This window comes from Asterias amurensis, chromosome 1 (assembly GCF_032118995.1).
Source record: "Asterias amurensis chromosome 1, ASM3211899v1".
NCBI lineage: Eukaryota > Metazoa > Echinodermata > Asteroidea > Forcipulatida > Asteriidae > Asterias > Asterias amurensis.
Window position 1 is genome coordinate 5,108,376 of NC_092648.1, and position 16,115 is coordinate 5,124,490.

The 16,115-nt window shown below is 45.7% G+C and overlaps 1 protein-coding gene across 2 annotated transcripts; it reads right to left on the reverse strand.

Annotated features, from left to right (window-relative positions):
* Positions 1 to 1,212: 1,212 nt before the first annotated feature.
* Positions 1,213 to 15,435, reverse strand: LOC139939733 (protein YIF1B-B-like). Of its 2 annotated transcripts, none has more exons than XM_071935838.1 (7): positions 15,310 to 15,435; positions 7,159 to 7,418; positions 6,169 to 6,273; positions 5,561 to 5,700; positions 3,126 to 3,281; positions 2,155 to 2,248; positions 1,213 to 1,435 (listed from the first exon to the last, which is right to left on the reverse strand). In XM_071935838.1, exons 1-7 carry the CDS (start codon positions 15,335 to 15,337, stop codon positions 1,268 to 1,270), a joined length of 951 nt encoding a protein of 316 aa, XP_071791939.1. In that variant the 5' UTR covers positions 15,338 to 15,435; the 3' UTR covers positions 1,213 to 1,267. The 2 variants fall into 2 exon arrangements, with proteins under 2 accessions (XP_071791939.1, XP_071791931.1); XM_071935830.1 differs by having other exon boundaries at positions 15,304 to 15,425.
* Positions 15,436 to 16,115: the final 680 nt, after the last annotated feature.

A 16,115-nucleotide genomic window follows, 5' to 3' on the forward strand; every position in this document is an offset into this window, starting at 1 on the left:
AAAAAAACCTGTGAAAATTTGAGCTCAATCGGTCCTCGAAGTTGCGAGATAATAATGAAAGCAAAAACACCCCTGTCACACAAAGTTATGTGCTTTCCTATGCTTGATTTCGAGACATCAAATTCTAAATCTGAGGTCTCGAAATCAACTTCAAGGAAAATTACTTCTTTCTCGAAACCTACATTACTTCAGAGGGAGCCATTTCTCACAATGTTTTTACTATCAACAGCTCCCCATTACTCATTACCAAGAAAGGTTTTGAGTAATAACCAATAGTGTTCACTGCCTTTAAAATGCTCCAGTATAGTAACAATTTCCTCATAGGGTGCCCTTTACCAAGGAAAATTCATTTTTGTTTTGAATCAATGTCACGCAAAAACAGTATTCAGTTTTTCACTATTGTCTCATGACCCAGATCTCAAATTTCTACAGGTTTGTCAGTTTATGTATATGGTGGGTTACATAAGTGCTTTCACTGCCAACAACTGTTTTGTTAGCAAAACCAATTCAGGGTTCTCCACATGCGGTTTTGTCCGGGCACGGTTGGCTTCTGCGTAAAGCGCTCGCCTCTCACCCCGGTTCGATTCCCGGTCGGGGCCATATGTGAGTTGAGTTGTGCATTAATTCTCTGCTGTGCCACGAGGGTTTTCCAGACTATTCGGTTTTCTTCCCTCAGGAAAAAATCAAACACTTTCAATCTTGGCTGTGCTCCGTGGTCATAATGGGTTGATGTGGCTGGCAGCTGAATGCGCCCTTGCGTGCCTGCTTCTCGAACACGTTGTAGCCGCGTCCTTCGCAATTCAGCTCTAGCTGCGAGTAAGGACACTTAGCCCCCAAATTATAATAAATTATTGGCTTATCTATTTGAGCATGAATAGTTTGCGCAATTTGCCGATAGTATAGGAGTAGTGTGCGCAATATGCCGATAGATATGGAATAATTTGCGCAATATGAAGATCGTGCATGAATTATTTGCGCAATTCGAAAACAATGCAGGAATGGTTTGCGCAATTTGACGATAGTGCAGGATTGGTTTAGCGCCCGGACAAAATTTAACCCTGTGGAGAACCCCGAGTTCTGTCTTTTAACCTTTTTTTTCGGCGATAATGCTCAAGGGCTAGATGTGCAAGTGGAAGGCGGGAGGGTTGGGGAGCGGAGAGGGAGGGGGGAGCGGAGAGGGGGGGGGGAGCGGAGAGGGAGGGGGGAGCGGAGAGGGAGGGGGGAGCGGAGGGGGGGGGGTTGAATTTGAATAACAGCAATGTTGGTCTCAGACTTTACCCTTGACTGGGATGCCGGTGAGGTGCGACGTCAACCAATAGATGAAGATTGGCTGTAAGGTAGCGATAAACAGGAGCAAGTACATACGTCGTTTGTTGCCGTGTCCGATACTGTCTTCGTGGGACTCCGGCAAAATGATCAATTTCATATTCCGAACCTGCATTTCATTAAAATCAAAAATATATATATATATATCAATATATTTAGAAACAACTAGAGTAGAACGAATAGTTTCCTGGAATGAAAACTAAAAAAGTACAATGAAAAGTCAAAAGGAAAAATACTTAGCGCTTTATATTTTAAGCTTCCAATTAACAATATCGGAAAGCAAACAAGGGCTTGGATTTAAAGAGAACATTAACAACCAGCTGCATCTCTGCCGCAGCATTCACAAACAGACACCACAGAAATATAAATTTTCCACCAAATTATCAACACCATATTACTTTGAAGTCAATCCTTTCTCAACATAGTTCATACAGCTGTAGTGTTTCTTACCAAGTAAGTATGAGACCTACTCCTTTTCATAGTACCATGTATACAAAGTGCTGTGGCGCAATATGCTGCCGATCAAACCAGGAACACCATGGCGAACCCCTTTTTTTTCGATAAGTGCACTGGGTTCTTTTAAGTGTGTTACACAACACACAGGACCAATGGCTTTACGTCCCATTCGAAGAATGAAGCATCATGGTTAAGTATTTTGCTTAAGGACTTATGTGTCAAGACTTGGACTCAAACCCACAATCTGCTGTTCAGAAACACCAGAGCTTAAATACGGTGCTCTTAACCGCTAGGCCATGACATACCACATTTACCAGTATTTATATCAGTTTTCACTGAAGGAAGAGTTACGCTTGAGTTTAAGCAACTTACCAAAAAGAATATAATTGATATACTTGAGTAGAGAAGAGCAACATAGTACCCCAACGATTGAAATAGAATACTGGCAAGAAGACACACAATCATTCTGTAAAGAAAAACAAAACAAATGAAACTTACGTTAATTTGTAGGGTCACCATTTGTTTTTTTGTCAACTTAACCCTCCTACTCTGAGGTTGATTACGGAGGCCACTGTCTCACCATTCAAAACCATTTACACACTTCACTGATCATGCATGGTTGTGTTACACTTTGGTCCAATGATAAAGCTATGGAGTGCGTACAAAGCAATGGCGAGGGTGTGGAATGGATTTTCTAATGGTTTCCAATGGTCAGTCAGCAGGAGGGTTAATTGGCAAAGCTATCAAGAAAGATACAACAAAAGTCACATGTGAAAGTTTCAGCTGAATAGTGTCTACTTGTTACATCAAATCAGTCCACATTTAACGCGGTGACAGCGGGTACCAACTGCATCTCTGGCCACAGTATTCACAAACGAACACCTGTGAAACGATTCAGCGCAGATTCAGATTCAAATGTTCTCATTTCAAATGGAATAATTTCAAAGGATACTTACTATCGTTATCATCTTTTAACAAGTGAGCTTTAAGATAGAAATTACACACATTTTTCTCGGTGGTGATACTTTGTAAAGCAGCTCTATGAAATCAAGCCCTGCTGGTTGTATTTCACCGTACAGAAACTGAACAGTGCTACCTATGCATGGATGAGTTTAGAAAGGTCCCGTCTTTTTCGGTAGACAGGTATTGGTTCTATATGTATACACATGTACATCAGATTTAGCTGCGAATCTCCAGGACCATGAAGGCAATGTAAATGAATGCGAGGTCAAAGGTGATTACGGACATAGGCTCAAAGGCAGATCTCTGGCATATTTCACAAATGCGACGTCAGATGTTCAGGCTAGGACGGGTTATGATTAAGAACACATTCAATGACTCACCCCACATATTTGTAGCCGCAAAACGCTACCAGATCAAGTTTCCTAAGAGCACTATGGATGTTCATGATGTAGAGGGTGAGGAGGACGGCCACAATCTCTATGATGAGCCAGACGAGTGCTGTACTTGCTTGCATCCCAAGCTGCTCCGGGGTAAACCTACATCACACCACAAAAAACAACAGGGTATCTTTAAAAAATACATCTTATACAGTACATCTACAGGCCTGATACTTCACGGAGGCAAAACTCCGTTTCCCCCTTGCCATTGCCTTGGTGCCCTTGAAATGCTCCAGTAGAAATTTACAACTTCCTCATAGGGTACCTTTTGCCAAAGAGAAAATGCCTTGGTGCCCTTGCCCTTACAAAAACGAAGCATACAACCCTGCATCTATTTGACTTTTGGTTGAAAAATTGCAGTAACGGGATGCTTCCGTTATTGTACTATTATTCTCTTTTCCAGGGCTTGAACTTCGCTCTTGAAGGGGCACAGCAATTTTCCTATGGTAAGGGGCACTTCCATGAGGAAAATGTAAATTTGTATTGGAACCTTGCAGAGGGCACCACAACAAAAGCACAGGGCACCACAGCAAAAGCACAGGGCACCACAGCAAAAGCACAGGGCACCACAGCAAAAGCACAGGGCACCACAGCAAAAGCACAGGGCACCACAGCAAAAGCACAGGGCACCACAGCAAAAGCACAGGGCACCACAACAAAAGCACAGGGCACCACAGCAAAAGCACAGGGCACCACAGCAAAAGCACAGGGCACCACAGCAAAAGCACAGGGCACCACAGCAAAAGCACAGGGCACCACAGCAAAAGCACAGGGCACCACAACAAAAGCACAGGGCACCACAGCAAAAGCACAGGGCACCACAGCAAAAGCACAGGGCACCACAGCAAAAGCACAGGGCACCACAGCAAAAGCACAGGGCACCACAGCAAAAGCACAGGGCACCACAGCAAAAGCACAGGGCACCACAGCAAAAGCACAGGGCACCACAGCAAAAGCACAGGGCACCACAGCAAAAGCACAGGGCACCACAGCAAAAGCGTAGGGCACCACAGCAAAAGCACAGGGCACCACAGCAAAAGCACAGGGCACCACAGCAAAAGCACAGGGCACCACAGCAAAAGCGTAGGGCACCACAGCAAAAGCACAGGGCACCACAGCAAAAGCGTAGGGCACCACAGCAAAAGCACAGGGCACCACAGCAAAAGCACAGGGCACCACAGCATAAGTACAGGGCACCACAGCAAAAGCACAGGGCACCACAGCAAAAGCACAGGGCACCACAGCAAAAGCACAGGGCACCACAGCAAAAGCGTAGGGCACCACAGCAAAAGCACAGGGCACCACAGCAAAAGCGTAGGGCACCGCAGGAATTTCTGTGGGTGCTTTGGGTTATTTAAAGGCCTGGGGCCAATTTCATATAGCTGCTTAAGCAAAAAATTTGCTTAAGCACGAAAATAGCTTGCTTTTTGTACACATGTTACTGGACAAAATGTCATGACATATACATTGCTTGTGACTGGTAGTTAGCTGTTGTTTACTTAGCATAACAATTGAGTAGAGTCCTGGCCGGTAATCTGATTTTACTAAGCATGATTGTTTTTGCTTAAGCATAATTTTGTGCTTAAGCAGCTCTATGAAATTGGGCCCTGCTATTCTGACGAAATCCTCAGTGGGGTACCACTACAACAACAAAAAAACCTTATGGGATAGAATTGTTCTGTTGCTAAATGTACCCAATAAGTACTTAGTTGGTATGTGTAAGGGCACTGCAATCGGGTACGGTTGCAAACCCAATCCACATAATGCCCCCTGGCGGGATTCGAACCGGGGACCAGGAGATGAAAGGAGAGGAAAGATACCAACACACCCGGCTGTTTCGTAGCCACACTGCTTTAATTTACACATTTTGTTAGATACCCTGTTCTATCTAATTGTGGATGGCCACCCTGTCTTCCATTATACAGTTAAAGGCAGTGGACACTATTGGTAATTGTCAAAGACTAGCCTTCACATTTGGTGTATCTCAACATATGCATAAAATAACAAACCTGTGAAAATTTGAGCTCAATCGGTCATCGAAGTTGCGAGATAATAATAAAATAAAATAAAACCGTTGTCACACCAAGTTGTGTGCGTTTAGATGGTTGATTTAGAGACCTCAAATTCTAAATCTGAGGTCTCAAAATCAAATTCATGGAAAATTACTTCTTTCTCAAAAACTATGGCACCTCAGAGGGAGCCGTTTCTCACAATGTTTTATACTATCAACCTCTCCCCATTACTCGTCACCAAGAAAGGTTTTATGACAATAATTATTTTGAGTAATTACCAATAGTGTCCACTGCCTTTAACCTGGACATTTCTGAACTTCTTCATTACTAGATATTAAGCAGACAGTGAAGTGAGTAAGGACTTACTTATCTTGCCGTCCTAAAGCCACACCTGCCAGTAGTATGTAGGTTACGAAGCCCATGACGGGGATATAAAGGTCAGGAGCGTTGACCGCATATCTAGGGGCTACTGGTTCATTTTCTTGATTGTACTGAATTGTCCAATCCTGTATGAAGAAAAGATATGAAGATCAATGGTGGTCAGACACTAAAAATAGATTACATTCATGATGGCAACGGTGTAAATGTTAAAAAACTTAAAAAGCCTAAAAACTTACTTGGTAATGAGCAATGGAGAGCTGTTGATAGTATAAAACATTGTGAGAAACAGCTCCCTCTGAAGTAAGGTAGTTTTTGTGAAAATATTAAAATACTTCATGCCTGAAGCATTTTTTAGGCATCTGAAAGCATTCAAATTTGTGAGTCCAAATTTCCACAGGTTTGTGATTTTATGCATATGTTGAGATACACTGACTACCAAAGATGTCCAGTGTCTTTAAGTGCGCAACATTACACACAGAAGTATTGTGAAATTACTATACTTTCCCGAAGTACTTCTTATGTCCCATTTGAAAACCTGTATTTAAATTTGGCATTTCGTGGCCAAGCCAAGTTCCAGAACTATTTCAACTTACAGTATGTGTGAACGGACAGAGAAGTATCGCCAGTTTCTTGAAGACGTACGCTGTGTCAACCGCAAAGTAGTATTTCAGCTTACTCACAGACATAAATCTGTCAATCTGTAACGGAGAATGCAAAAATCACTCATTGATTTGTAGTCATTTTGTAAATGTTGCGTCTTTACATGATGTGCTGCTTGTTTGTTTGGATATCAGTTGACCTTGAACCAAGGTCCAAAGATTCTGATTCTTTACAGTTTCAACGGGGGACTTTTGAACGCTAGGCTAGGTGACAGCAGACTTACCAGATAAATGTCCATTTTATGGATTTGCCTAGTAAGTCTGCTGCCACCTAGAGTCCCCAAAAGTCTCCCATTGCAAGTACCTAGACACCCTGCGTGGGGAGTGTGTCTAGGTAGAGTACGCACAAGCACAAGCAAAAATTCCCTGCTAACACAAAAAACACACTTGAAGTAAGTGAGAAATTCCTGCCCCGTAAACCCTGGGCCCAATTTCATGGTTTTGCCTACTGCCAAATTCTGCGCTTACGATCACAATTCCCTGCTTACGTGCGAATTTTGCGCTAGCCTTGTAAGCATAGAATGCCTAGTAACGTGGAGTACGCACGTGCAGAAGCCAAAGATCGTCGCTAACCCGTGAAATACGCTTGCCGTAAGCACAGAATTCCCTGCCTCCGTAAGCACCAATGCAGAGCCATGAAATTGGGCCCGGATCCTTTGCTTACGCTAAGCAGAGCCATGAAATTGGGCCAAGATCTTCAGCAGGTACCATTTCTTCCACCAATGCTGGACTTAAAGATGGATTGCAGATCATGACATTGAAAACCATCTTTGTTGAAACGTGCACGCATCCAAATCTATCATTGGCTGCGAGTTGTGCACAGCACGTACTGACGTGCAATTCTCCATTGTTTATCATCAAATATGGCAGTCGATGACGCTATGTGCAATCCATCTATTCCAAACTAGCCTGGAGTTCCCATACCTGTTTCTCCATGACTTCCTTCCCATGGTCGGCCAGGCCAGCACCATACTGCATTGCCATATTGGCCATGGGGTCGTTCATCAACTGTTGACCAGGAAACCCCACGGGTTGTGGTTGCCCGTATGGCCCCTGAGCCTGGAAGTTTCCCCCTGGTCCCGGCTGCCCTCCTCCCATAGTACTAGTGTCATCAAAGAGCGGAGTGGGACCATCTTGACCCTGGGGTCGCTGGGGTCTTCTCTGATAACCCTGTGCTTGGCTGGCTAAATTACAACAAATAAAATATTGTGGATAAACATTAGATTCTGTGCAACATAAATGATTCATTAAAAAATTATTTATTACAGGCAACACATTTTAGTTTAGTTTTATAGTCCATCCTTTTAATAGTCTGCTTTATAGCCATCCATAAAATTTGTTTTTTATTTATTTATACATTTATTTTTTGTTTAACTTTGCTTGCTCTTGTTTTTCATTCTTAGTTATTTATTATTGGTTTTGTGTTATTATCTGATTTTATTATTGCTTTGTTTACTATAACTTGGTTATCTTAATTATTTATATATTTGTGTATCCCAGACAGATGTTGGGCAACAATTCTACGTACTTGCTTTTGTTGTCCCTTGCCCATCTTGGGGTATGTTGTCTTTGTATTTTGTTTTGTACTGTCATGGCAAATAAAATAGTTATAACATAATCATAATAACTATAACCAGGGGGCAGTTAGTGGGACGCTGTACTCCTTTCTTTCAAAATTTGTCATTATCGGTCCACTCGTACAATAGACCTTTATATGCACTGATGTCATCCAGCCGCCATCTTAGAGGAAAAATGGTGCAAAAAACAATTGAAACTCACAGATTTGTATGTGCAGCGCATAGTTTTGGCCAATGAACAACGTCCTTTTGACCTCTAGGTGAGGGCGCCCTACTGAAATGACGTCATGTGCATAAGGTCTATGACCATTTTTTTTTTTAACGCAGCACAGCCCCCCATCAAAATAACTTGGCTGGGTCTTTATAAATTGCCTACTTTGCCACAACCCCACAGTAATTGCTGCGGTGCTTGGTGGTTTTGCTGTGGTGCATGCCCTTTTGCAAGTGCACATATATCATATGCCAGCCTCGCTACCATGGGCAGCGCGCCGTATCGATACCTCTCGTCACTAACCCCTGGTAGTGATGTACTGGGAAACAACGCTGATTGGCTCATGCATTAGATGTCAAGTGCGTGCGCGCGTAGTTTTAAGATATTTGCGTGTTGATGATCACGCCCGCGTTTTTTATGACATGAACACATTTTTTTTTTTTTTTTTTTAAACATTCTTTAAGACGAAAGACATGCGCGTAGAAAAGATTGAATAATGAATACCTACGCTCATTAATGGCTCATTTAAATGTGCTAGCATATAGCACATTTAAATTGGCCAATTCCAGGGGTTATGATCGAGCAAAGCATGCTGCGCCAAGGTAAGAGGAGGATGCAACACCACAAAGTAGCCACAGCAGAATACCAATTAGAATGCTTATCCAAGGACTTTTATTATAGACGAAGAAGATCGCAACAACAAAGATGGCGATGTAAACAAAGACAAACCCCTCGCAAGAGGGCGCTATAACAACTACTGGCGCGACTACTTTTCTTTCGCTTAAACAAATGAAAGAGGGGAATGAAATCCCTTAAACAGAGAACACTACATGATAAAAAGTCAACAGTTAAAAATGTCTGAGGTCCACAGAAACAATGGACGGATGTCAAGCCACAAACAGGATACGAGGAACGCAACCGCAAAAGGGAACATAGAGCCGTCATAGGGATGGACTACCCTCTGGCCCTGGGGATTATTCTGCCCCATATAAACATACAACAAAACGAGCCAAAACACAGTCCAACAGGAGAACGAGGTGATTAGTCCGTAACATAGTCATCAAGGTACTTGGGAGGACGAAGCAAGCGCGAAGAGCGTCGTGGTCCAAGGGAGGGTGTGTCCTGTGAAACAACTACTGGCGGTGGTTGGGGCGATTCAAGATGGGCCTCAGGTGGATAAGGCACAGACCAGGGTTCCTCAAGAGCGGTCGGAGCAGGTGTCGAAAGCTTGCTGGGAATGTCCGGAGGATCGGGAGGACTAGGTGTCGGGACGGGGTCATGGTCCTCAGTGTCATCCTCGGTGTCTGGGCTGCAGGATGGGGGAGGGACAACGTGGGACGAAGCGGGCACCTTATAGCACTCCGAGCGGTTCACGCGATAAGAAGTACTCCTGAGTTGGTTGCCCACAAACTTCCGAACGTTACACCAAACGCCTTCGATGGAGACAACTAGGTAGCGATTGCGACTGCGTGTCTTGTTGCGGTCAGCATGGAGGTACACAAGGTCGCCGATCTCGACAGCAGTTTCGAGGGGGGGCATCCTACCAGGGGCCTTAGCATGTTCACTATGAGGGTGATTGGCTGTGCGAAGACGCTGTTGCTCCAAAATAAGATGTTGATCGGAGAAGGGTATTTGGTGGTTAGTGAACTGGTCACGCTGGTACCACATTTCACGGGCTGAGAGTCCACGGGAACGAATGCGTGAATTGAGGCATGAGGTAGCAACAGAAAGGGTCACAGGAGAGATGGCACCACCCATGGGGTCCTGACGGAGCAACTCATCGATAAGTTCACGGACAGCCTTTTCCGCCACAGGGTTTTTGTTGAGGTTTTTCACCCGCCCAAGTTCGATGGACAGCCTGTGACGTCGGAGGAGCTCGTCATTGACGAGTGATTTGAAGCCAGGCGCTGGATCAGTGCGAATAACTGCCATGGGGCCATCGAGCGGCCTAAGGCCTATGCAGAGACAAATCAGTGCATCCCGCAGAGTGTTGCGGCGCTCATCTTCGATGAGGCAAGATGTGGTGAATGAAGTGGCAGTTTCCCGGAGCACGAGGATGAGCTGGCGATTACGCTTAACTACATCGGCAGCGAAGGAGAACCCAAGAGCATCTGGGGGGTCGGACGAAGACTGGAGGTGGATTGTAGATGGGACAGTGCGAAGTGCAGCGCACTGGTGGCATCCGGTTGTAACTGTGTCAATCGACTTGTCCATGTCGAGAGCAAAGAAGTAACGATGAACGATTGACTTGAGCTGGTGGCTAGATGGATGGTCGAGTTGAATGTGCTGTGCTGTGAGTAGGCCATCTAAAATTTGACGAGGCACAACGATGCATTCACGAGTTGGAGCGAGTGGAACATCGCGACGAACGACGATCAGATTGTCCTTGGCCAGGGATGCAACCTGAAGATAGCGCTTGACATCTTTAGCATTAGTGACCTTTTTTGAGGGGCGTGTCCCCTGCACCAGGTGTGCCCGGGTGCGGTGTAGATCAGGACATTCAGATTGGATTGCAGACCAGGCAGCCCGGCTCGTGAACGGCAACTTCACTTTACCTGTGAGAATATCCTGTGCCGATACGCGCAATACAACAGACTCCTCAGCTTGTTGGACAAATGAGCAAATCTGACAAGGAGGGCTCAAGCAGGCTGGGGCGTTACGGCTAGCAAAGTCAGACGGAATGTTGGCAGAGCCAGCGAGGTGGCGTACAGTCGCTTGGTACCGGCTGACAGTAGAGAGGAATGTGGAGACGCGGGGACTCGAGGAAAACTCACCGCGGCATAACTTCTCGTAAGCCTGTACACAAGGTTTGCTGTCGGTGAGGATGGCAGCATTGCGAGTCGACTGGATGAGATAAGGGCTGAAGTGCTTGGTCGATGCAGCAATGGAAAGGGCTTCAACTTCACAGGGCAGCCACGTGGGTTGGCGGCCGCGGAGTTTGGCGCTGAAGAAACCAGCGAGGCACAGCTTGTTTTGGCGGGTAACGTACAGAGTGGCGCCAATGCCATGGTTCTTAACTGCACCGTCAGTAACAATCCATAACTGATCAGTAGGGCGAGGAAGCGTGATTGTGCGAGACGCCGACAGAGCTGACTGTGCATTCTTGAAAGCAGAACGAGATTCGTCGGACCACACAATAGAATCGGAGGACTGGCGTCCTGCTATGACAGTATCCAATGGGGAAAGGATTGAGGCACAGTTTGGGAGCACCCGCGCGAGTACTTTGTAGGCACCGATGAAGGAACGCAGTGCGGATACTCTCTCCGGGATTGCGCATGTTGATAGGGTGGCGATACGGTGAGGGCTGGCATGAAGGGTGCCTGAAGACCAGATCCATCCGAGGATAGTGGTGGTGGTCGGACAAATCACTGTCTTTTTAGCAGACAATCGTAGGCCATTGGTATAAAGGATATGAAGCACACGCCTCCAGTTGGTGAGAAGACTGTCTAGTGTGTTTCCGCCACAATAGAGGTCATCAGCAATTTTGGCGACAACACCGTCCTTGAGAAGATCACCGAGTACGCGGCACATGAGCTCTTCAAGGGCTGTCTCGGAGCCTGGCATGCCCATGGCTGATCTGGTGTAGACACGGATGCCGCGGAAGGGAGTGGCGACTCCGCAATACTTCATGGAGGCTTTTGAAAGGGGGATCTGATAGAAGGCATTGGTGAGGTCTGTGGCAATGATGTACTTCCACTGTGCAATCAGGCGTAAGGTGGAATTGACGTCAGGCATGAGAGACGGCTGTGGCTTACTATAACGGCCAACGTCAGCAAAGGCCGTGACCAATCGAAAACCGCCATTGGACTTCTTGACGAGGAATGAAGGGTTGAGGTATTCCACAGAGATGCCGATGTCCTCGGGGCGAGCAAAGACACCTTTTTTTTCAAGCTCGTCGAACTTCTGCTGTAGCTCCAACAATTTATCACGTGCATACTGGGGCAGGCGGCCTTTGCGCTGTGGAGGTTGCACGGGACCCATGTTGACGACGGCCTCGAAGGGGCCGGAGGCACCATTGTACCCTTTGTATTCGGTATCAAAGACTTCATCAAATTCAGCCATAAGAGATGAGAACAGTGCTCTGGTGTCGTCAGGCAAATTGTGGTCGGGGTCCAAGCTGGCGGAGTGTGAATGGAGTTGAGCGACGGCAGGGCGGGCCTTCGGAGTGACGTGAGAGGGCACACTTTGTTGTACTACATCGGGTGACGGGGAAGGGGTGAAGACGGGGCAAACTTGGCAGAAGTGCTCATTGCGTTTGAGAACTTGCGGTTCTGTTGACGAGTTGAGGATGCGGATTCTTCCAGCGACAGAAGTGAAGATGTCGGGGGGAGGCCACAGCCGCGATGACTGATCGGGTCTTGCCCTGGCTGTGTCCGTGCGAGGCTCAAGAGCAAAAAGTTCATCATTTGATATGTCTTTTGGTAGGGTTAGCTCAATGAACTCCCCCGGCCAAACCGTGGTGGAAGAGGTGGGTGCACGCAAAACGTGTGCACGTCGTACGGCATTGCTTGTCGAGGGCCCCTTGGGCGAGCCATATGTTATTGCGGATCCATCGCCAAGGGTGATGAGACGTTTGGCAGGGCGGATTGCGATATCATTCACAGACATGAATGGCGTGCCGGCAAGGATGTCAACATCAAGGTTATCAACAACCAAGCCCTCGAACATGAAGGTATGGTTGTCGCGAGTGAGTCTGAGTCGAGTTTCACCAGTGATGGTGAGTGGTGAAGAACCATCAGCCTGGTGAGCAGATTGGGAGCTCTCGGTAATATGTGCACCCAGGCGCTTTGCTGTGGATGCACGAATCATATTGCCCGTGGCGCCGCTATCAATGGTGACACGGGTGGTATGATGGCCATAAAACATGTCCATGTAGGGGGATTGGTTGATCTGCACTCGGAATGACGCAGGGGCCTCAACATGGGGAGATGGGATCGAGGTGCATGAATCCCCATCATGATCCGACTCAATATCTGTGGGCTGGTCATCAAATATGTCCGCAACTTGTCGGGCTCTCACGATGTACTTACGGTCATGTTCTGGTAAGTATGTGCATTCGCTGAGGAAGTGGCGGGTGTCACTGCGACCGACTTGCTTGCAGAGAGGGCATGTCTTCTGGGGACGTGCAGGACGGGGCTTTGAGTTGGGGGGGAACCGGCCGCTGGGGGCAGAGGTAAAAGAAGCAGTACGAGGTGTGTTCAGTGGGCGAGTGGTGAAGGCTCGCATGGCCTTAGCATCGTCACTGTTATGCACTTCATCTAGCAGTGAGTCCAAGGCCTGGGAAATTTCCGGTTTGATTGAAGCTAGGGTGCGTGACCGTAATTCCGTCCCGTACCGTTGTTTGACAAATTTTGGTAAGTTGGTGTGGATAAGGCGGAGCCAAGTGAGGACAACAAAATTCTCAAGGGAAGGGGAGAGCTCCTCATCTTCAGTGACTTCTTCCCCATGGTGGGAGATTCCTCCATTGCACTGGAGCAAATTATCCTCAACAAATGCCATGAGGCGCTGGTATAAGTCCTCTGGGCGTTCATCCGGTTGGAGGTGGATGTCAGCAAAATCGAGTAAGTGTGCGCCAGTAGACTGGAAGCCATAATGGAGGCGAATCACTTGCCAGATATTACAGATTGATGTGGACGATTTGATAATGGTGTTACGTGAGATAACAGGGCAATAATTTGCAATCTGGCCCAGCATAAGCTCAAGCATGTTGACTTTCTGTTGAGCTGTTTTACGTTGGGGCAAGGGGATGTCATCGGCATCATCAGTGAATCCACGGAGGGGAGAAGTTTTGGCCTTTTTCTCCCACTGTGAGCCATCGAGTAGAAACGGAGCAAAATTCTGGTCGAGGGAGAGAGTGTAGTGCAAATTCTGACGCCAATTTTCGAAAGAGTTCACAGTTTCAATTTTATTCAAGCACCACTGTTTTGGTGCCCGATGTGTGGTAGCCATAGTAAGTAAGGCGGTGAGAATAATGGCTAAAAGGCAAAGCAAAATGTATGGTACGATCAGTCAAATGTATCTTGACTGCACTGCCGCTCACCTGTATAGTGAACTGAAAGACCACGTTGTGACGAACCGGAGATCCGTTGCGTTGGAACGGCGTCGAGAAAACTGCACTTTCTTTCACCTTTATGGAAGCGAGGGACGTTTCAGAACGCTGCCACCACGCCAAGGTAAGAGGAGGATGCAACACCACAAAGTAGCCACAGCAGAATACCAATTAGAATGCTTATCCAAGGACTTTTATTATAGACGAAGAAGATCGCAACAACAAAGATGGCGATGTAAACAAAGACAAACCCCTCGCAAGAGGGCGCTATAACAACTACTGGCGCTGGGGGAAATGGCGCAGTGAGATCGATCACCCCTGGGACTAGGTTGATCATATGCACCTTACCGGAGGAAAATTGCTTTGCCCTTTCATTCAAGGGTAAAGTAAAGGCCTATTTTAATGATATATATTTTTCTGGTAATAAAACCAAGGATACAGCACAGGGAATCCCAGCACAGCCCACGCAACATTTTGCAAAAATTTTCCCCGAAAACAGCCAACAATATAATTAACAAATACATTTTAACAACACAGCAAACTTATATTATAAACACAGCAAACATGGCAAAATAAAACACGAAATAATAGTAACTTGGATGATGAACATTATTTGTTTGTTTGTTTGTTTGTTTTTATGATCTTCCCATCGAGGGAACTCGGCAAACTCCCACAAGGGGATATGGAAAAACACCAAGCTGGCAACAACCAATCTCTCTCATACAAACTTTGGTTTAACGTCTACGATTATGAATTGCACAAATCAAGAAATTGTGGACCAGTAAGTGTAACTAGTCGACAATATTTATTCTAGTCATTGTGAAATCAGCGGTTAGCTGGGGATTTTAACCCCCAACCTTGTGATTGCAAGTCCTGCAGTCTAACCACCCACTTGCTTCTTGACCATTGGCATTACAAATACAATGCAAATGAATTTAATTTCATGCAAAACCATTTCAGTGAAATGGTGAACTGGTGAAATTTTCACCAGTTCACCATTTTCATTACATACAATTATTACACGACACTCAAAATGCAATTTCGAGGAAGGAGATAGACAGACGAAGATGATGTTGTCAACTGACAGGAGAGGAGGCAAAATCAAAGAATACCAAGAAATAAAATTAAAATTGTGAAAAGGCGGTCGGCGGGTCTTGCTTGCTGGATGGCTGAACAACGGCGGGGGCATGCAACACCTATTTGCACACCTAAAGAATGAAATTGTAACATACACTTACGATTCCTGAATCCTGCCGGAACATCCATGCTTACTTACAAATAAAATAGTGAAATCTTCAAATATTTATCGGCATTTTATGCAAATCAACGGTGAAGGATGGGTTTGACAAGTAATTTGTGCCACGACAAAAATATTAACTGGCTACCCAGCAGCCTTTTACAGGATATGTATGTCGCAGCACAAGGAACAGTCGGGCACCAGTGTAGCTTTCTGAACAAACAGACGACTATTTTATGAATAAACTAATTGATAACCAACCAATATTTTCCTAGCGATCATAATTAACGCGATATATTCATAAGTGGGCATTGGATCAAATTGTGCACGGTTGCTTTATTTAATGTCTTATTTCCAGAATTGTGAGCTGGTTTAAAATGTCAGCCGCTGTTCGAGATTATTTATTCAGCATCAGCAGAAAACAGACGTCGATGATGCGTCAATGGATGAAATAGTCAGGTTCCAATTTGCAAATTGGCGACCGTGTGCTCTTTATCTACTGATCGATAAACAATTATTAATCGAACACCAACATTTGCGCACTGGCCGTACTGCTGGCCCGTCCCTCTTTATCAAAACCCTTGACAAAATTATAATCGGAGGAAATTTCAAAATGAAAAGAGGGGAATGGCAAGGCCTTCCCGCCTGGCCAGAAATGTTTTTAACCAGGGTCCAGTCACTCGTAGCGGGCTTAATTTCATTCCGTGAAATTTACTTAGCCATTTTGGGGTAGGCCTACAATAGTCAATACACAGCTTATCCTTCACCTACCAATGCGACAAATTTAAATTAATTGTTTTCAATCGC

Coding starts and splice junctions, on each gene's coding strand:
- LOC139939733 (XM_071935830.1), bottom strand. CDS start 15,337: ATGGATGTTCCGGCAGGATTCAGGAATCGTAAGT. Junction 7,419..15,303: donor AGGATTCAGGAATCGTAAGT/GTATGTTACAAT, acceptor GTTGTAATTTAG/CCAGCCAAGCACAGGGTTAT. Junction 6,274..7,158: donor AGGAAGTCATGGAGAAACAG/GTATGGGAACTC, acceptor TCTCCGTTACAG/ATTGACAGATTTATGTCTGT.